The 21828-nt window shown below is 44.1% G+C and overlaps 1 protein-coding gene across 1 annotated transcript; it reads right to left on the reverse strand.

The window, feature by feature from the left end:
- Positions 1 to 281: 281 nt before the first annotated feature.
- LOC122553393 (complement C1r subcomponent-like) lies at positions 282 to 13671 on the reverse strand. The gene is made up of 3 exons (XM_043697102.1): positions 13552 to 13671; positions 12499 to 12689; positions 282 to 1433 (listed from the first exon to the last, which is right to left on the reverse strand). The coding sequence occupies exons 1-3, from the start codon at positions 13554 to 13556 to the stop codon at positions 589 to 591; spliced, it is 1041 nt and encodes a 346-aa protein (XP_043553037.1). The 5' UTR covers positions 13557 to 13671; the 3' UTR covers positions 282 to 588.
- Positions 13672 to 21828: the final 8157 nt, after the last annotated feature.

The raw sequence follows: 21828 nt of genomic DNA on the forward strand, positions 1-21828 counted from the left end.
CAATCAGCCATGATCGTGATAAATGGCGGAGCAGGCTCAAAGGACTGAAAGGCCTCCCTCTGCTCGTACCTTGTATGTTTCTATTTTAAAACAGCACCACTTCCCACTGAGCATTTATACCACTGACCCTGGTCTGTTCTGATGCCTTTTTGCGACAAAGATTAAGGCAATGATACAGGGCGGCAAAATAAGACATGGACCACACAAGTCCCCAACCTTGTACCAAATCCAGCTCTTCCCAGTTCAGTTTTTAGCGAACAGTTTTTTATGAATCCCAGCTCTGAGAGTTAGATTGTTTTATTAATTGAATATTCACATTATTTCAAAAACAAAACAAGCATTCTGTTGCCGTTGCCTCTGTTTAATCTTTTTTGCTGCAAATAAAACTGACAATTGCGTTTAGCCTGACGTCTTTGTCCCGTTGTGAGGAGACCCACAGTTCTGAGGATGAGGAAGCGAGGGGTCCCAAATCGTGAGGGAGTGTGAGGAAATCAGAGTTTGTGGAAATTTGGAGGCAAATAAGATTCCATTCAGTCTGAAGCTCACCCCCACCCTGACAAATGGTGGATGTTTAGTGGAAGCTGCATTCTAAGAATGTGTGGCAATGACCGAGTGTATCCAATGGAGGTAGCTGGACACGCGGGTGTACACCCCGTAGCGTCCTGGCCGTGCGCATCCAGTCCCCCAGGAGACAATACCCATCAGGTACCAGGCTCCCGAAGGCTGGTGAGGGACTAGGAAGCCCCCACCGGTGTCCCCACCACATGCATCCCTCCCGCCCTCTGGCAAACCAGCGCAGAACATGTTGTTGGTGACAGGCGGGCGCAAACCCCCAATTCGTGCCTCCTGGAAAGCCTGCTGGCAGTGCTGCTGTCTGACCAAAGGCAGTGTAACGTAGCGTAGCCGGTCGCGAAGGAAGAACCCCTCCTCGATTCCCCAGCCGGCCACAAAGCCCACAGTCCCTGGTTGGAGGAGGTCACCCTCCTTGTATCCCCCGGCCCCGCGTAGGGCAGGCAAACAGGCAGGCATAGCCCCCTCCTCCACTCCCTCGCTCCCGTTCCTCCTCAGCTTGATCAGGGCAATGTCATTGTCGAAATCGTGCAGCTCCTCCACGAACCCTGGGTGCACCACAATCTTCTCGATCTCACGGCTCTTCCCTGCCAGGAGTGCCCGCAGGTTGGTGCTTCTCCCTGCCTGGCATGTCCGGATCCGGGTGACGTTGAGTTGGTGGGACAGCTCCGTCCGGGGGCCCCCTTTCGGGTAGAAGACATGGGCGGCTGTCAGCACCCAGCCCCCGCCGATCAGGGTGCCCCCAGCCCTCCCCCGACCGCTGGCCACCACCAGCACGTGCCACGGGAAGCTCCCCTCCTCTGCCAGCCTACCACCCAGGATCCGCTGCACCGTTGTCGCTGGGTTTGAAGGCCGCCCACAAACTGTGAAAGTCGAGGAGAAGCAGAACGAGAGTCAGCGGCTGCGGTATGGAAAGATAGAAAGAATTAGGGAGAGGGGGAATAAAAGCAGAGCTAGGGTGGTAGGTGTCTGGAATGTGTTGGCAGCAGAGGTTAATACAGGCATGGTGGATTCATTTAAGATGCATCTGGACAGGTGCATGAGTAGGTGGGGAGCAGAGGGATACAAATGCTTAGGAATTGGGTGACAGGTTTAGACAGTAGATTTGGATCGGCTCAGGCTTGGAGGGCCATAAGGCCTGTTCCTGGGCTGTAAAGTTTCTTTGTTCTTTGTTATTTTCATCAGGTGTCATTACACAGGACTTGAGCACCTTTTCCCTATGTTTTCCCCCACCCTCATAGACCTTGTTATCACATGGGCTGCTACCACACACCACTCATTCTCAACCTCTAACAGTCCCCGCTGGCATAGTTGCCTTCCAAGCAGTTAACCTGAGTTCAATTCCTGACCATCACAAGGTTCCCATTTTCTTGTGGTGCTGAACTTTTTAACTTATTTCTTTATTTTTCTATTTCTCTAACTAAGATTTTATAGCTAGATACATTGTACCTAAGATGGCACTTGTGGGGTGACATTGTACACTTTTCACTGTACTCTTGTACCCTGTGCAAGATAATAAAATGTAAATCCAGAATCTAGTGGCTATTCTTTCCCCTAGACACACCGTTATCCACTCCTTTTTCTGTCCAACTGTTATTCTCTCTCTTTGAACTCTATCTCTACCTGTTGTTTACCCTCTTCCCTGCCACCCCACATCTCGTCTTCTGCATAAAACCATCCTTTTCCTTGCTGTCATCAGTTCCGAGACAGAGTCACTGGATCTGAAACGTTTACTCTGATTTCTCTCCATACATGCTGCCAGACCTGCTGAGATTTTCCAGCAATTTCTGTTATTGTTTCAGATTTCTAACATCTGTCGTTCTTTCAGTTTTGTCCTTAACATCCTTGCTTGGATGAGAGCTCAGTCCAGTAGGAATCTTAGTTCGGCACAAAATTTATTTTGACATGAATTGTTGACTTGGCTTGATTGACATCTGTAAGCTGTTAACCTAAGTTACATCTGAACCCGTGACTAGGAGGAATGTGCAGCAAGTCAAGAGTGTGGTGCTGGAAAAGCACAGCGGGTCAGGCAGCATCCAGTGAGCAGGAAAATCGATGTTTCAGGCATAAACCTTTCGTCAGGAATTTGCAGCAAGTAAGCATCACTATAAAGTTGACTGGGATGGTTATCCAGCAGTCAGCATCACTGTACAGCCAAGCGAGAGGTTGAGGGATGCACTAAAGCTGTTATCAGGGTGCAGTGGGGCAAGACCACTGTCTGAGGTCTTTCTGCTGAACTTAAGTGGGGATCTGTTCAGTTATCAGACTCTAGATGCCTCAAATGTACAGGTCATTCTGCTATAACACGTTTTGTTAATGTGAATTCACTATAATGTGGTTGATGATTTGGGGACAATGTTTCTATCGTGTGAACTTACAAAGTGTGTTTTAGTTTTAACGTGATTCTGGACCCATTTGTTTAAATGGTGCTGCTATTACATGATTTTCTTATAACACGGGATTGCACAAGATTAGACCTACTGCATTACAGCAGAGGGGCTGTAGGTCATTCCTGAAGTAGGTCATTCCTGAAGAAGGAGAAAGTGAGGTCTGCAGATGCTGGAGATCAGAGCCGGAGATGTGTTGCTGGAAAAGCGCAGCAGGTCAGGCAGCATCCAGGGAACAGGAGAATCGACGTTTCGGGCATAAGCGGGCTTATGCCTGAAACGTCGATTCTCCTGTTCCCTGGATGTTGCCTGACCTGCTGCGCTTTTCCAGCAACACATTCCTGAAGAAAGGCTTATGCCCGAAATGTCGATTCTCCTGTTCCCTGGATGCTGCCTGACCTGCTGTGCTTTTCCAGCAACACATTTTCAGCTCTGATCTCCAGCATCTGCAGACCTCACTTTCTCCTGCATTACAGCAGAACCGAATGCATGTAAATATAATCTTATAATAGTAAGAAATGCCTTTGGTTTGTTTATTGGATATAGTCCAACTCCAGTGTTTGATTTGTCTTCTTCATACGCTAATGCAAAGAACCAAACTGATTTAGTAAATATGCATTTTTTTATGAATAAAGTATATGTTTGGAAAAAACACTGGGAGTAGTGTGCAGCAGTCAATATCACTATGCAGCTGGGAGAGTGGATCTGATGGGGACATCAGGCCATGAGTAAGGATAAGAGTTTTCTAGTCTGTAGTCTGTAAGGAATCCAGTCGGAGTGCAGCCAACCTGGTGGTAAACCTGGCAGGAGTGGAGCACCCCTGAGTGTCAATGTGGTGAGACCCAGCTCAAGCTCAGTCTGAGCAATAGTTAAACCCTAACGGAAAGCGCGCTCAAATTCAAATGACTGACCAAAATACCAAAAGTGCAAAGTCCTTGTCCACTTTAAGAGAAACAGTAAAAGTTCTAGCTTTTTAAAACAAAACTCAATTCATTTTCTGAAAGTAAAGCAGAAATTTCTGGAGAAACTGAGAATTAGCAGCTCGAATCCAGCAAAAACTGGTTGCAGCTCAGAAAGAGTGGTGTTTGTGCTGAAGTCAGCTGGCCTCAGTGGGTGGGGAGGTGAGGTTAGGGCAGAGGAGGCGAAGTCCAGAGAGAGAGAGTGAGAAATGAAAGGGATATGTACACAAGGAGATTATGGATAGCAGAAGGAAAGCTGAATAAGAGATAATCAGAGCTAAGAGTGAGAAATTGAGTGAGCTATATTCAAAATAACCTGTACAATGTGATAATGGGTCTAGGACTATGTGAGAATGGGTGACTATGCTAAAAACAATCCCATATCATAATAGAACAGGGTGTGGGGTCGGTTAAAAAACTCACAGAAGTTTGGAAAGGAATCCCCAGGCCCTAAAGTTATTAAACTCAGCGTTGAGTTCTGGAGGCTATGGAAAATGAGATGTTGTTCTTCGAGCTTGTGGTGAGGCACCTTTTGGCTCTGCAGCAGGCCCCTGACAGAAATGTTGGTGTGTGAACAGAGTGGTGTGTTGAAGTGGCAGGCAACTTTTCAGGAACATTTCTGCGACAGAATGTAGGTGTTCTGCAAAGCGGCCACCCAGTTTGTCTGCCCAGTCTAGAGGAGTCCACATTGCAAGCAGAGAATACACGAGAGCAGATTGAGAGAAGTTCAGGTAAACATAGAACATGGAACATTACAGCGCAGTACAGGCCCTTCAGCCCTCGATGTTGCGCTGACCTGTGGAACCAACCTGAAGCCTATCTATCCTACACTGTTCCATGTTCATCCATTTATTTATCCAATGACCATTTAAATACCCTTAGAGTTGGTGAATCTACTACTGTTGCAGGCAGAGCATTCGACACACTTGCTACTCTCTGAGTAAAGAAACTACCTCTAACATCTGTCCTATATCTATCACCCCTCAATTTAAAGCTTTGTCCCCTCATGCTAACTATCATCAACTGAGGAAAACAGGTCTCACTGTCCACCCTATCTAACCCTCTGATTATTTTATATGTTTCAGTTAAGTCACCTCTCAACCATCTTCTCTCTAATGAAAACAGCCTCAAGTCCCTCAGACTTTCCTCATAAGACCTTCCATCCATACCAGGCGACATCCTGGTAAATCGCCTAGTAAAGCACTGTTCCACCTGGAAGCTGTGTCTGGGGCCTTGGATACTGAGAAGGGAGGAAGTAAATAGGCAGGCATTACAGCTTCTGCAATTGCAGGGGAAGGTGTCGTAAGTATGTAGGGAGGTATTGACAGTGGAGAAGTGGACCAAGGTATCCCGGAGGGAATGGTTCTTGCAGAAAGCTGACAAACGAGGGGAGGGAATGTGTGTCCCATGGCATCCCATTGAAGGTGACAGAAATGGCGGCTTACAATCTTCAGATGCAGAGGCTGGTGGTTTGGGAAGTCAGGACCAGGGGAACGCTATCATTGTTGTGGGAGGGAAGAGAAGGATTGAGGGCAGAACTGCGGGAGATTGGTCTGACATGGCTAAGGGCTCTGTCAGCAATGGTGGCAGGGATCTTCAGTTGAGGAAGAAGGTGGATGTTTCTGAGGCTGACCGGTGGAAGGTTGCATCATCAGATGTAACGGAGATGGAAAGACCAGAGGAATGGGATGTAGTCCTTACAGGAAGGAGGGTGTTTGATGTATCGTCCAGGTAACTGTGGGCGTCAGTGGATTTGGAGTGGATCTCAGTGGTCAGCCTATCTCCATCATGAAAACAGAGATGTCAAGGAAGAGAAGAGAGGAGTCAGATGGACCAGGTGAAGGAGAGCGCGGGTTGGAAATTCAAAGCAAAATTGTTTCAATTAATTTTCTACTTAGCTTAAGCTTATCATAGAATCCCTACAGAGTGGAAGCAGGCCATCCTGCCCATCGAGTCCACACCAACCCTCCAAAGAGCAACCCATGTAGACCCCAACCCTACCCCATAACCCCACATTTCCCATGGATAACCCACCTAGCCTGCACATGCCAGGACACTATGAGCAATTTAGCAACTACCTAAGCTGCATATCTTTGGACTGTGGAAGGAAACTGGCACAGATACAGGGAGAACAGATGCTGCCTGATCTGCTGTGCTTTCCCAGCAGCAAACTCTCGACTTTTATCTCCAGCATCTGCAGTCTGCACTTTCTCTTCTCAATAGTAAAGGGTACAGGCATGTGTTTCTGCAGCCACAGGCGTGAGTCCAGGATGGTGGGGTCAAGGATGTCACTGAGCGGAGTATTTAGATGTGCATTTGCAATGCCAAGGAATACAGGGCCAGCAGACAAGTGCTGGAAAATAGGAGTAGAATAGTTACATGCTTGTTTTTGACTGGCACGGAGGACTGAAGGACCTTTTTCTGTGCTGTGGACTCTATGACAATAAGGACTGCAAAGCATTCTGAAGGAGAGTGAACAACCAGAAGTTATGGGTCATATTGTTACCAATGACATAGAAAGAGAGAGGAGCTGCTGCATCAGGGAGCTAGGGAAATTAAAAAGCAGCACCTCACAGGTTTTAATCTCTGGATTACTCCAAGTGAAATATTCTAATGAGCATAGGAATAAGCAGATGGACCAAGTTAATGCGAGGCTGAAGAGTTGCTGCAGGAGGGAAGGATTTTGATTCATAGATCACAGGATCCATATCTAGGGGCCTGTACAGGTCTGACAGGTAGCTCCTACACTGAAACAGGGCTAACATCCAGGCAGGGGGGTTTGCCAGTGCTGTTGGTGAGACTTTAAAGTAATTTGGCAAGAGAAAGGGATATGGAGTAGAGGTACAATAAGAGAAGATGCACAGACTATTATAAAAAAAACAGAAACAAGTCAGTATAAATCCCAGTCTGACTATTTAGTCATGTTAAGACATAGGGGAGTTCAGCAAGGGTGGTTTATGTTTACTTTAATGTAAGAGTCATGTGAGTAAGGCAGATTAACACATGGCGATATGAGGTATCATCATTATCGCAGAGACATGGATGAGGGAGGGGTCAGATTAGGCAAACAAAAAGGGAGTAATGTAAACGAGGAGGTGTCACTATATTGATCAAGGAGTCAATTACAGCAACATGAAGGGATAATATCTCAGAAAGCTACTCGATTGTGGCCATATTTTGGAACTTTAAAACAAGAAATGCCTAGTCATATTGTTGGGAGTGATCTGTGGGCCCTCAAACAGTCAGGGAGAGGTCAAAAGTTAGATCTATAGGCAAGTTTCAGACAACTGTCAAAGTAATACAGTGACAATAGTTGCAGACTTCAATTTTACCCCCATATTAAATGGGATAGGTAATGCCACGATAGCTCGAGCAGGCTATAGGGCTGCTCTCCCACTACAGAAAGAGAGAAATGACAAGGACAGTCCATCATGGTAACCTCAGCCGATAGACAAAGTAGGAAAGGCTGAGAGGGGAGAGCCTGTTAAGTCCTACATGACACATGGCTGTGTTGTACTTAATTTTAGGGAATGAAGTTGGGCATGTGGTAGATGTGGAAGCATATTGGTACTGTAACATGGTAAATGTTAAAGTAATTGTGGATAAAGACAAATATGGACCAGAAATAAAGATTCTGAATTTGGGGAAGGCTGTTTTTTAATATAGTAAGACAAAAGTCAGCCAAAGTGGCCTGGAAGCAATTACTTCTGTGAAAATCTACATTCAAGCCTTTCAAAAATGGGAGAGTGAGAGTGAAGGAACAACATATGAAGAGTGAGACCATAGATTCTAGAGAACCCTGGATATCAAGGTTTGTACCAGATAGGATAATTCACGAAACAGGAAGCTGATGGTAGATTCCAGAGGCTCAGAATGCCAGAAGCTCTCGAGATGCAGGTGGTTACTTAAAAAAAGAAATTAGGAAAGTGAAGAGACGGGAATGAGGAAACACTGCAGGGTAAATTAGCTAAATATCGTAGAGTCATAGAGGTGTACAGCATGAAAATAGACCCTTCAGTACAACTCGTTCATGCTGACCAGATATCGTAAACTAATCTAGTCCCATTCACCAGCATTTCGTCCATATGCTTCTAAACCCTTTCTATCTGGATGTCTTTTAAATGTTGTATTTGTACCAGCCTCCATCACTTTCTCTGGCAGCTCATTCCATACTTGCACCATCCTCTGTGTGAAAAGGTTGTGCCTTAGATCACTTTTAAATCTTTCCCCTCTCACCTTAAACCTATGTCCCTAGTTCGGGACACCCTGACATTGGGAAAAAAAGCCTTGGCTGTTCACCCTATGCGTGGCCCTCATGATTTTATGAATCTCTCTAAGGTTACCCCTTGGCTTCTGATGCTTCAGGGAAAGGAGCCCCAGCTTATTCAGCCTCTCCCTATAGCTCAAACCCTTCAACCCTGGCAACATCCTTGTAAATCTTTTCTGAACACTTTCAAGTTTCACAACATCCTTCCAAAGCAGGAAGACCAGAATTGAATACAATACTCCAAAACCAATATCCTGTACAGCTGCAACATGACCTCCCAACTCCTACACTCAATGCACTGACCAAGAAAGGAAAGCATACCAAATGCCTTCTTCATTATCCTGCCTACCTGGGACTCCACTCTCAATAAACTATGAACCTACACTGTTAGGTCTCTTTGTTCAGCAAACTCCCCAGAACCTTATCATTAGTTTTCAGAACTAGAAGCAATGCACCCAAGGGTGTTGTGGGAGGGAAGGGAGGAGATTGCAGAGACATTGACATTAAGTTACAAATCTTCTCAGGAGACAAGACATGTGCTAGAGAACTGTAATCGATTCCTTGATCAATATTGTAATATCTCTTTTAGACCACTCATTGTTTTATTTTTGTTTTATCATGTGGTATGTTTGCTCAAGAAGGGAAATATGGATGAACCAGGGAGCGACAGGCTATTGAGTCTAACATTTATGGTAGGAAAATGATTGGTAAAAAAAGAATCTGAGGGTCAGAATTAATCTCCACTGGGACCAGCAAAGATTCATCAAGGACAGTCAGCAAAGCTTTGTAAGGTGGAGAGCATGTCTGACAGGCTTGATTGAATGTTTTGAGGAGGTGACTAGTTGTGTAGATGAAGGTGGTGCAGTGGATTTAGGTTACGTGATCTCTAGTGAGGCTTTTGATGTGTTCTTGCATGGGAGACTGGTCAAGTCGGTAAGAGTCAATGGGATTCAGAGCAATTTAGGAAATTAGGTCAAGAATTTGCTTAATTCAAATCCAGGATTCCCTCAAGGTAAAATTGCATGTTAAGTCAGTAGTTAGGAAGGCAAATGCAATGTTTGCATTTATTTTGAGAAGACTTGAAGATAAAAGCAGGAATATACTTCTGAGGCCCTATATAGCTCTGGTCAGACCATATTGTGTTCAGTTTTGGACCTCATATCTCAGGAAGGATGTACTGGACCTGGAATGGTTTCAGTGGAGGTTCATGAGGAATGAAAAGTTTAATGTATGAGGAATATTTGTGGACTCTGGGTCTATACTGGATGAAGTTTAGAAGGTGGAAGGGGATCTAATTGAAACTTACAGAATACAAAATGGCTATGACAGAGTGGATGCTAGAAGATGTTTCCATTGGTAGGAGAGACTAGGACTGCCTTAGAGTAAAGGAATACCTTTTAAAATGGAGATAAGGAGAAACTTCTTCACCCAGACAGTGGACAATCTCTGGAATTCACTGCTACAGAAGGCTGTGGAGGTCAGGTCATTGAGTACATTTAAGACATGGATCAAGGGTTACAGGGAGAATGGGGTTGAGAAACGTATCAGCCATGGTTGAATGGCAGGGAAGATTCAATGGGCTGAATGGCCTAGTTTCTGCTCCTTTGTCTTGTAGTCTTATGGTCTTATAACTACTTCCCCTTAGAGCAACCAATAACCAGTGGGCAGAGAGTTGTGGTAAAGGGCAGAAGGTTGAGAGGAGTGTAAAGAGCAATATTTCACCCAGAGGATGGTTGGTATCTGGAACTCACTGACCAAAAGGATGGTAGTGCTGGGAGCTGTCACAACATTTCCAAAGTCTTTAGATGGTCCCTTAAATTGCCATAGCATAAGTGGCTATGTACTGAAAAATGGGACTCGAATAGATAGATACTTTCTGACAGTTGTGGAGAAGATTAGCCAAGGCACCAGTTTCCATGAGGTGCATCACAATGGCTCTAACATATGAAATAGGAACAGGAGGAAGCCGTTCGGTCCCTCTAATCTGCTTCATCATTCAATAAGATTATTATTGATATGATTGTGCCTCAACACCACAATACTTGCTACTCCAAATAACGTTTGACTGCCTTGTTAGTCCAGAAGTAGATGTTCACCTTAAGAATATTCAATGATCCCACCTTGACCCCACCATGACCATCAATTTAAAAATCTCATCTCAGTTTTAAACTGGAGACCTCTTATTTCCAAAATACCTTCCCTCATTCTTGTCTGTCCCACAACAGGAAAACTCCTTTCATTTCTCTCTATGATGTCTTTCTGCCAATGCATCAAGACTTACTTGGATAAGTTTAAATATGGTGAAATGCTTGAATCCCCTACTGGGCACACAGAGGGTAGTACGTATATGGAATGAGCTGCCAGAGGAAGTGGTGGAGGCTGGTACAATTACTATATTTAAGAGGCATTTGGATGGGTATATGAATAGGAAGGGTTTGGAGGGATATAGGCCAGGTGCTGGCAGGTGGGACTAGATTGGGTTGGGATATCTGGTCGGCATGGATGGGTTGGATCGAAGGGTCTGTTTCCATGCTGTACATCTCTATGACTCTATGACTTTATGTTGCGACTTTAGGGCTCACATTTGTGTAAGATTACAGGAACAGTAGATTTTTTTTCTCAGAATATTTCTGAATTGGGGAGGGGGGGGGATTTCTCAGCAGTTCCATAGCTGACCATCAATATTATTTGGCACAATGGTTATGTATATAATGCGTACAGAGTATATGACAATACTGTGGCTTTCAGAGACGTCCTTTGCCTTGGTTTTGTTTGAAGAAATTTTGATCCAGAGGTACAAAGCTGCCTCCTCCAAGGCAATAAAGTAAGTAGCTTGTGAGGCCTTGGGTTTTTTTTTTTCTAAAAGTTAAGACAATAGAAGCAGCCTGTTGAAGAAATTTTGATCCAGAGGTACAAAGCTGCCTCCTCCAAGGCAATAAAGTAAGTAGCTTGTGAGGCCTTGGGTTTTTTTTTTCTAAAAGTTAAGACAATAGAAGCAGCCTGAATGGGTGGTGCCAGGCTCCCACACAACCAAGATTTGAATTTAGCTTTCAGGAGTTGTTGGGGTTTGAAGCTGGCTGTGGAAGCTGCCATATCCTTCTCCCAACCAGAATTTTCTCTTGGATTGGAGAAACATCTCATTGAGATCATTTATTTTATTGAATTTGCCTTTGCCGGGGTGTTTTTATGGCGTATTAATATTTTGGAACAGTTGCTATTTTGTAGTTAAATAATCTATTACTCTGTTACATTTTCCAATAGAGTTAAAGTCATATCAATTCTTCTTTCTTTTGTTTGTATTTTAACTGTAGGGTATGAATAAAGCCGAGTGGAATAACAAATCGAATTACACGTGAAACACAATCCCTTACACTTGCCTTTAAGTAAGATAAAAGTTAGAGTCGAGGCTATCTCCTTGATATATTTGAAGGGGATTTGATTTGGTTCATTTGTTACTCATGACTATGGGTAGTGGGTGGGGGCAGAATTGGTGTTGCCTTGGCTTTGAATCCAAATTGGTGCGGGGAGGTGACGGGGATGATACGGTGGTATGAGGAATGAGAGTCAAAGAGCTTATTGTCTTCATTATAAATGGGACAGAGTCTCAGAGTAAAAGTCAAACTCTCCAAAATTCAATGTCGTCAGGTCAAAATTCTGGAATTCCCTCCCTAATAGCACTCCGTGTCTACCTACAACATATATTGCAATGGTTCAAGACGGCAGCTCATCACACCCTTTTCAAGGGTCATGGGAAATAGGCAATAAATGCTGGACCAGCCAGCAATCCTTTCATCCCATGAGTGATCTTAAAAAAAGGCAGCCCACCTCACCACTTCTGAGTTGAAATGGGGTGTTGACTCCATCCTACACCCATCCACAATCCACTAAAACAGAAACTCAAAGACAGAAATGAACAAAAACAGAGACAGAGAGTAAAATAAAGACTGGAAGGAAGAGAAAGTTAGGGACAGAAAAAGACTGAGTGGGGAAGAGGGTCAAGGAGAGAGTGTGAGAAATGAGAAAGACAGGGAGACAAAGAGAGAGAGAGAGATTAAGAGGTAAAACCAGAAGGTTGATAGAGACAGAGAGAGAGAAAAAAATAAAATAAAATGGGAAAGAGAATTGGGGTGTGTGAGATAATAAGGGAACAGGCAGAGAGAGACATGGAGAGATGGACAGTCTGGACAGAAACTCTTGGAAAGTGAGAGAGAGGAAGAAACTCAAAGAGAGAAAGAGAGAGCTAGAGAGAGAGAGAGAGAGAGAAAGACAGAGACAGAGAGAGAGACACAGAGAGAGGGAAAGAGAGAGAAATTACCTTTTACTCCAGAGGTTCCATTTCTTGTGTTATCAGTGATTCCTTTGCACACTGTTTCTTTGGCACTCTGCTCTGTGACCCAGGGTTTCGTGGTAGTCTGGAGTTCCTTGGTTGGTGGGCCCTCTGAGCTGCTGGTTGGTGACTGGGATATAGAATGGCCACAAAGCAAAGCAAGCACCAAAACCAAGAGCCTAGAAGGGATAGCACAGAGTGGTGACTGCATACAATTCACAGAGACAGCTAGGTTGGGGTGCAGGGTGATGGGAGCTTCAGGGCTTCCAGCTGACCTCAGGACCATGCACCCCAGTTGCTAAGGCCATTGCAGGATTCTCACTTGATAGTTTGCATACTACAGCATGGAAATTAAACCCAAATCCCTCTCAGTTAGCATTTATGTATGTTAAACCATTTGTTCCTCAGGGAGAATGCTATTATCACTCAGATGCTTGGGGATTGGGCTTGGCCTTTGGATCTCAGTTGGAAACAAAAGCCAATGTTTGAGACCCAAGGAGGTGTTTTGGCCGCACGTTTCACCTCTGGGATGAATTAAGGCTGAAGCCAGGAGGAGATCAGCCTTTTATTGGGACCCATGGACAATTGGAAGTGAGAGGGAGGGTCCAGTCAGCCATTAAAGCTCAGCCTGTAGCTTCGGGTGCACAAAGAATGCCCTAGGTGCCAGCACAAATCAGGGTTACACATCCCCAACACATCAGCGGCTTGCTAGATCAGTCAGACCATGTGTAGGCACCTCCTACTCTGATCTATTGCAATGTAAATGTTTATCTGTCATCTATTTATCTGACTGCAATGTTTGTCCTTTTAACGTTATTTCTTATTTTCCAACTTATGCTATAAATCACTGTTTGGTAATGTGACTATTATTTTCTTTATTTCTCTATTTTGTATCTAAGATTTGAATCTCAGTACCTTTGTACCTAAGATGGCGCTGTGAGGGGAGACATTTTAAACTGTACTCCTGAACTTCTGTACTTGAGCACACTTGACAATAAACCTAAGTCCAATCCTAATTCTAATTGCAAGTGTCCAACATACCTCATGGTCCTTCAGCAAGAGCAGATCTGCTTTCTGTCGTAGAATGAGCAACACACACTAACACAAATCAAACTAGAACAGCACTCACTGACCTCTTGGACTGCTACGGTCTGTGATCTCTATCTGCTACTCACGTCACTCATCCAGGAATGCTCATGGCTCAATCACATTGCAATAGAGGAAACTGCTTCAGGGTCACCAGAGACACAGCAGTGGGCTACACGCAGAGTAATGCTGTCTTTACACTGCTCCTTTCCAGGCGGCTCATCTCTTGCCGTGGCGTTTAGAGATATTTGTGCCAGCGCCAGAGGAGAGGCTGTCCCTATCGGAATCACCATGTGAGGTACCCCATAATGTTGTCAGCAGCTCCTCATTCATTACTGTGAGATCCATTAGACCTTCTCTGTTTTCCTGAAAGGGGCTGGGAGCTACAGGCTCCTCATCACCCTTTGCCCCAGTTCTGGGCCTCAGAGGGTGGGACAAGTTGACGGAGCACAGTTCAACACACACATCGAGGTGAACAAAACACCAACAATCAAACATCCATACCACAAGGTGCAAGTAGTTTTTCCTCTCAACGTTGTTTTAGTTTTAGCAATGATGACATGCTGATGTCATGGGGGAGAGTCTGTCTTCAATTGGTTGGTCAGGTGGAGTTGGGTCTTTTTCCTGTAAGAATTCTTTCTTTTAAGCTCTGTTGGTTTTGCTGTCTTCTTCCCACAGAGAGTGTCTATTTTCAGGATGGCAGCCAGGGTCACAGGGATCAGAGCTGGGACCAGAATTGTTTACAGTTTACCCTAATAATTTGGATGATAGAAGTGAAAGTAGAATTGCTCGGGTTGTGGAAAACACTAAAACAGCTGAGAAGGCAAGTGGTGAGGATGACGCAGAGTCTATCCAGGGATAGAGGCAGATTAAGTGAGTGATCAAAATCTTGGCAAATGCAACATAGTGTGGTAAAATGTTAGGTCATGCACTTTGGCAGGAAGAATAGAGGAGCCAAATATTATTTAAATGAGAAAACACTGCAGCACGAAGGGCATTCAGGGTTCTAATGCACCAAGCAGAGAAAGCTAGAATCCAAATTCAGCAGGTCATACAAAAGGCAAATGCAATGTTGGCTTTTATCTAAAAGGGAATGGGCTTTAAAATTGGGGAAGTCTTGCGAAAACAATACAAAGTAGTAGTCAGGCTACACCTGGAATATTGCGAACAGTTTTGGTCTCCTTATCGATGGAGGGATAAACTAGCATTGGAAACAGTGCAGACAAGGTTCACTAGCTTGGGCCCAAGAGATTTTCTCATGAGGAGCGTTTGAACAGCTTGAGCTTGTGCTCATTGGAATTTTGAAGAATGTGAAGAGGTATTATTGAAATATATAACACGCTTTGGAAGACTCAACAGGGTGAATGCAGAGAGGTTGTTTCACAAACCAAAGGGCATAAATAAGGCAGAGACGAGGAGGATTTATTTTGTCTGAGGGTGGTGAATTTGTCAAACTCTTAATGGAAAGAATTGTTGAGGCTGGGTCATTAAGTACACTCAAGCTGATGGTGGAAGAATAGGCTGCGTTAGATCTACACTCAGACTCAGTCCAGGGTGCTCTGTAAAGAAATGATCAGGATGGTTAGAGAGAGTAGTCCCAGGAGACATCGTGTTTGGGCATTTAGCCTTTTGAACGAGGCAGGAACCTGAGAGTTATCAAGAATATATGGATCATGGTATCTTCCAGAATACCTAGAGTAGACATCTAAGATGTGGTAGCAATGATTCTGGATGACTTGGAGATGGAACATTTGAAAACCTTTTTCTGTTAATAAATTCAGCCGCAGCGTAATATGACACTGTCAACACAATGTTTCAAAATTCTTTTGCGGGATGAGGGTATCACTGGCTAGACCAAAGTTTGTTGCCCAGAGGGCAGTTTGAAGTCAACCACATTGCTGTGGGTCTGGAGTCACATTTAGTCCAGACCAGGTCAGGATGGCTGCTTCCTTCCCTAAAGGACATTAGTGAACCAAATGTGTTTTTCTGGACAATGAGGAGAAAATGAGGACTGTGGATGCTGGATGTCAGAGTCAAGAGTGTGGTGCTGGAAAAGCACAGCAGGTCAGGCAGCATCGGAAAAGCAGGAGAAGTGATGTTTTGGGCAAAAGGCCTTCATCAGGAAGGGAGGGCCACACTACACTCTCGACTTTTCCAGACAATTGGCAATGGATTCATGGTCATTAGTACTCTTAATTACAGACTTCTATTGAATTCAAGTTCCACCATCTGCTGTGGTGGGATTTGAACCTAGGTCCCCCGAATATTACCTGAGTCTCTGGATTGACAGTCCAGCAATAATGCCATGAAGCCTTTGCCTCCCCCAGTCTAGAGTAGCCTGCACCTGGGGGAAACCAACAATATTGGAAAATCCCACTGTCAGGGCTGCAGCACTGACCTCATCAAGGATCCATGATGTTGAGATGCCGGTGTTGGACTGGGGTGAACGCAGTTAAAAATCACACAACACCAAGTTATAGTCCAACAGGTTTATTTGGAAGTACAAGCTTTTGAAACGCTGCTCCTTCATCAGGGAGCTGTAAGAAGCAGTGCTCCGAAAGTGAATTCTTCCAAATAAACCTGCTTGGGACGGCACGGTGGCTCAGTGGTTAGCACTGGTGCCTCACAGCGCCAGGGACCCGGGTTCAATTCCCACCTCGGGTAACTGTCTGTATGGAGTTTGCACATTCTCCCCGTGTCTGCGTGGGTTTCCTCCGGGTGCTCCAGTTTCCTCCCACAGTCCAAAGATGTGTGGGTTAGGTGAATTTGCCATGCTACGTTGCCCGTACTGTTAAGTGTGTTAGTCAGGGGTAAATGTAGGAGAATGGGTCTGGGTGGGTTGCTCTTCGGACGGTCGGTGTGGACCTGTTGGGCCGAAGGGCCTGTTTTCACACTGTGGGGAATATAATTATAACCTGGTGTTGTGTGATTTTTAACCTTATCAAGGAGATGGAGCAGTCATATGTTGCATAACCTACATTGGTACGATCTTTGATATGTGTGGGTTGAGGATTGTCAGACTGCCCACCAACTCTCCTACAAAATGCAACAATGTGGAGAGCGGCCAACATTCTCACATCCTAACAGTTCACTGGGCAACTCTGTACCCTGGTGCAACTGTTAGACCTTGGCAATGTTTGAGAATTGGTGAACTCTGGTGACACTTCCAATAACCTTTGCTTCACAGAGATCATCAGGGTGTTTCTTTTCTCTTTCAATCCTCGTCCCCTGCTTATGCATAGAACAACCTCGGTTATCCGAATATCTATTATCCAAATTTTGGATAATCCAAACAAGATCTCAAGGTCCTGTAAACATGTTATCCTTTATCTGAACAATCAGTTATCCAAACAAAATACTCCCCGCCTGTGTCGTTTGGATAATCGAGGTTGTACGGTGTATATTTAAAAAATTAGTTCCCCACACTACTGCCAAACAGCAATAGAGCTTATTTCTCCCCAGCACCCATGTCGTGTGCATGTAGGTGTAGGATGATTAGAGTTTATTTGTCATGATCAATGATATGGTCACAAGTGCTTTTTGGCCAGGATTTGGGATGTGTATTGTTGGTCAATGCATGTGCTGCACATGTGGAATAATTTAATGAGGTATGTAGTATTATGGAATCTACAAATGCCTCATTAATATACTTACGTATACATCAACCCACAAGTCCACCTCACCTTGCAGACTAAACAAACTTTCTTGTTCCACTGTGTAATGGCAGCCATTTTCCATCGTAATCGCCCAGTTGGGATTTGATGGTGAATGGTATATTATCCAGGTCTTGCTCCTTCCAGTGAGGTCTCGTCTCTACCTCAAGGTCAAAGTACCCACTAATCCTTCAGGTACCTGTTTTGTGACACTGTCCCTGTCAACCTCATCAGCTTTGAGGCTTTCTACATTCCCATTCAATTCCACTTATTTAATTCTCAATCCCCTTTATTTCCCCACTTCAGTCCCTACTTAAATAGGCACACTGTCACAAGACACTGTCCTCCCCCTCTCCCCAACCGCACTCCATTACAGTGATAAGCCACGGAAGATGACATCAGAAATGTCATTGCGGTCCTTCGAGAGAAATTATCCCCGAACTTCCCTGAAATTGACTTCCCTAAAATAATGGAAGTTTCAGCCCAAAGTATTTCGATCTCTCTCGACATGTTGAAAACAAGCTGTTATTGAAGAAAATTGGACAGAACAATTTCAGCCAACAGCAGAAACAAAAATCTCCAAACATTCCACACGACTGGTGGCCCAGTGGCTTAGCAGTTAGTACTGCTACCTCACAGTGTCAGGGATGTGGGTTCGATCCCACATCCAGGTGACCGCCTGTGTGGAGTTAGTACGTTCTTCCTGTGTCTGCATGGATCTCCTCCCACAGTCTAAAGGTTAGGTGGACTGGCCATGCTCAATTGCCCATAGTGATCAGAGATGTGCAGGCTAGGGTTAGCCATGGGAAATGCAGGGATACAGGATTGGGGGCAGGTGCTCTTCAGAGAGTGGTATGGACCTGATGGGCTGAATGGCCTGCTTCTGCACTGTAGGGATTCTATGACTGTGAAAATTTGAGCTGCTGGAATCCTCCACCTTAACGGTTACATTAGTTGACAATCTTTGACAAAGACTGATTCAAGTCTTTTGTTGGACTGACCTTTCATTTCCAATCTGCACATATGTATGTGCATCATGATGTATTATCTACTTTTGCCTAATAAACTCACTTTATACTCTGGAAAATCATGCTTAAATTGGCTCCTTTTAAAATATTTGGTCTGGGAATTGGTGTCCACAGGGAAGGAGTCCATTTTTAAAAATTAACCAAGTCACAAGCCACAATGTGAAGGGTTGGTTACCAGAAGGAAAGTCAACGCTTCCCTCCACATATCGGAACAGTACCTTCGCGAAGCAGGCTCGAAGGGCTGAATGGCCTATCCCACTCCTATTTTCAATGTTTCCAACCTAACTAGAGTTGCAAAAGGTTGGGGAACCTCACCTGGGGACCAATTAGAACAATTATTTCTCCACACATTATGAAATACCTTTCACAGGTGAGGGTCAGGCTCAGTAGTCTATGCACCTTTCAGGCAGACTCCCATCCACTATCTCATGACCTGATACATTAAAGATCCACCATAACAAATGGAAAACATGAATTGAGTGCAGGTGTCCCCCCTTCATATCTGCGTTTGATATGTTCCAAGACCTACCGTGCATGCCCGAAACCACGCATAGTAGCGAACCTTATCATTTATATGGGAAACCTGCCTCCCTGGCAGCCCCCTGGAATTGTTTCTGTTATGTTCCATGTAATATTTTCAGGCTGCGGTAAACCATGGATAACTGAAGCCACAGAAACCAAATCCGCGGAAATGAGGGTTCTATTGTACATATAAAAGATATATAAATGAAAACTAATTGTGACAAATTGTAGAATTGTCATAGAGAACTGACAGTTAGAATGTGGTAGACTCTTAACTACCCTCTGGGCAATTAGGGATGGGCAATAAATGCTGGCCTAGCCAGTCATACCCTCATCCCATGAGTAAATGAAAACTATTATGTGTTTCTCAACAGCAGCTGAAACAGTTATGGGGTGGCGCAGTGGACAGCACTGCCACTAGGCAGCACCAGAGACCCAGGTTCGATTCCAGCCTCAGGTGAATGTGGAGTTTACATTCTCCCTGTGTCTGTGTGGATTTCCTGCGGGTGCTCCGGTTTCCTCCCACACTACAAAGATGTGCAGGTTAGGTGGATTGTCCAGGCTAAATTGTATGTAGCATCCAGGATGTGCAGGCTAAGTGAGTTAGCCATGGGGAATGCAGGGCTATAGGGTCAGAAATAGAAGGGGGTAGGAGGATGGATCTGAGTGGAATGCTCTTCAGAGGGCTGCAATGGGCCGAATGGCCTGCCTCCACACTGTAATGTAAGGGAGTCAATGAGCAGTCAGGCCTTCTTCTTGGAGTAAGTAAACTGGAAAGTTGAGGATTATCAGGCCAGCCATGATCCCATGGAATGGTGGGATGGGCTGAATGGCCTGCTACTATGTCTTATGATTTTATGTTCTCTTCTCGGCTGGATTTGCTTGCCTAGATAGTTAGCACTGAGACCTTTTTGTTGAAACTAGACTTCGTGCATGATGTGATTGTTTTCATATTTGTCCTCCAAGGGCTTCAAGGAAAGCTCCACATTCACCAGTCATCTATAAAACTTGAATTTTTTTTAGTTGCTGCTATACTCCAGTCAGCAGCGATGCCAACACATATCGCAACGTGGGCAGTCCTTGAACCACAATGTGAAGGGCTTTGTTCTAGAAAATTGCTTGGAGTTCCTCCTGATTGGTCACCTTTTGGAATTTGCCTCCTTTTTTTTTAAATTACAGGGTAAGGACAATAATAATCCTGGCACTGATCTTCGGGATCCAAACTGCATCCCAGACATGGACTCCAGTAATATATTTAAAGACAAAAAAAAACTGCAGATGCTGGAATCCAAAGTAGACGGGCAGGAGGCTGGAAGAACACAGCAAGCCAGGCAGCATCAGGAGGTAGAGAAGTCAACGTTTTGGGTGTAACTCTTCTTCAGGAAGTGGAGAAGTCAACACCCAAAACGTTGACTTCTCCTGATGCTGCCTGGCTGGCTGTGCTCTTCCAGCCTCCTGCCTGTCTACTTTGGATTCCAGCATCTGCATTTTTTTTGTCTCTCAGTATATGCCTACTCCAGCAATATGTTGGCAGGTAATTCCCAATTTGACATTTCTAGCCTCAGGATGAAATAAAACTACGTGTGAACGCTGTTGCTTTAAGATGAGCAAAGGACATACATAAGAAAAGGCCACAATGAGCTCCTGAGCTAGGTTAGAGTTCCCAGGGTTGGCCGTGGACTTTTGAGCCAAGAACTTCCATGCTGAGGGGAAATAAAATGAACTGTTTCTCAACTGAGTATGTGAAAGCCATAAATTGCCACATTATAAACTGCAAAACAAACATAAGAATAACAAACATGAAAAAGAAAGTCTGAATACTGTGGAGTTACAGCCAGTTTTATTGCCAAGGTTGAAAGTGACAAATTTGTGAGTGTTGGAGTGGTAGACTTTCTTGCCAACAGCCCCATCTTTGACCAGAGACAGTGTCTATAGGCAATGTCAAAACCACATCAAGTGACTAGCCAATGGAGTAATTGATATAATAATTGTAACAAGAAGACAGACATAACAGGTTCAATCAGGACCCAGCTAATGCCAGGAAGTGACGATTTTTTCAAGGAAACAATATGCCATCTTATGGGAAAATCTGGTACTGCAGATGCACTGAGCTGCAAGAAATGTGTCCATTATCAACTGAGCAAGCATAACATTGGAAACTCCAGTGGATATCCAGTATTTTCCCCAGGAAACACTGATCCCCACTCCACCTCTGGTATTTTCTTTAATTTGCTAACCTATACTTGATTTGCCTCATTAATCAATTTTTTTTTAAAAAAGAGTCTTGCATATCGGTACAGAAATCAGATTAAAACTACTTTTATCAGGTTAAAATAACTTTTACACAATGCAAATTGTGTAAAAGTTTGCTTGAACACCTTTGTGTCAAGATCCCAGACATGGAGAATGTGTGGGAGCAGTATTTCACTGTGGCTGGAATACTCCTGGGGAAACAGCCAGTGTTTTTTAGCAGCTGCTTTTTATTTTGCAAATAATGCAGACTTGAAAATGTTCAGCATTTGTAGGTTGCATGACAACTGATAAATAAAAATCATATATCAACCAATACCAGTTCCCAAGTTATCAGACAGATGGCAAAGATGCTGAATGAGAAGGAATGATTAAAGTAGATGATTCCCTGCTCAAAAAGGAGTAAGCTTTTGTTTTGCACTTGGTGTCTGTTTGCGCAAAGGACCAATAAAGTCAAATCTCTGTGCAAATCTGATTATTAGGCAATGTGATGTAAATAGTTTAAAGATCCATTTAATATACCTGTAGAATTATGCATAGTGGTAATGTAAAAACAATGTCTAAATATTGTAGTTTTGTGAATAAAATGGAATAACCAATTGCAACAAGATGCAGTTCCTAACAATGAATATACTAAGGAACAATTAAGATTCTCATGCAAGTCATTATATGAGGTTTCAACTGTGTGGATAATTAAGGAGTAATTTTTCTTCTTTCTGAAAAAGGTAACATGCTGCGAAAGATTTTTCCTTTGCATACATCAGGAAAGATGATATAAC

Source organism: Chiloscyllium plagiosum, chromosome 10 (assembly GCF_004010195.1).
Source record: "Chiloscyllium plagiosum isolate BGI_BamShark_2017 chromosome 10, ASM401019v2, whole genome shotgun sequence".
NCBI classification, from domain to species: domain Eukaryota; kingdom Metazoa; phylum Chordata; class Chondrichthyes; order Orectolobiformes; family Hemiscylliidae; genus Chiloscyllium; species Chiloscyllium plagiosum.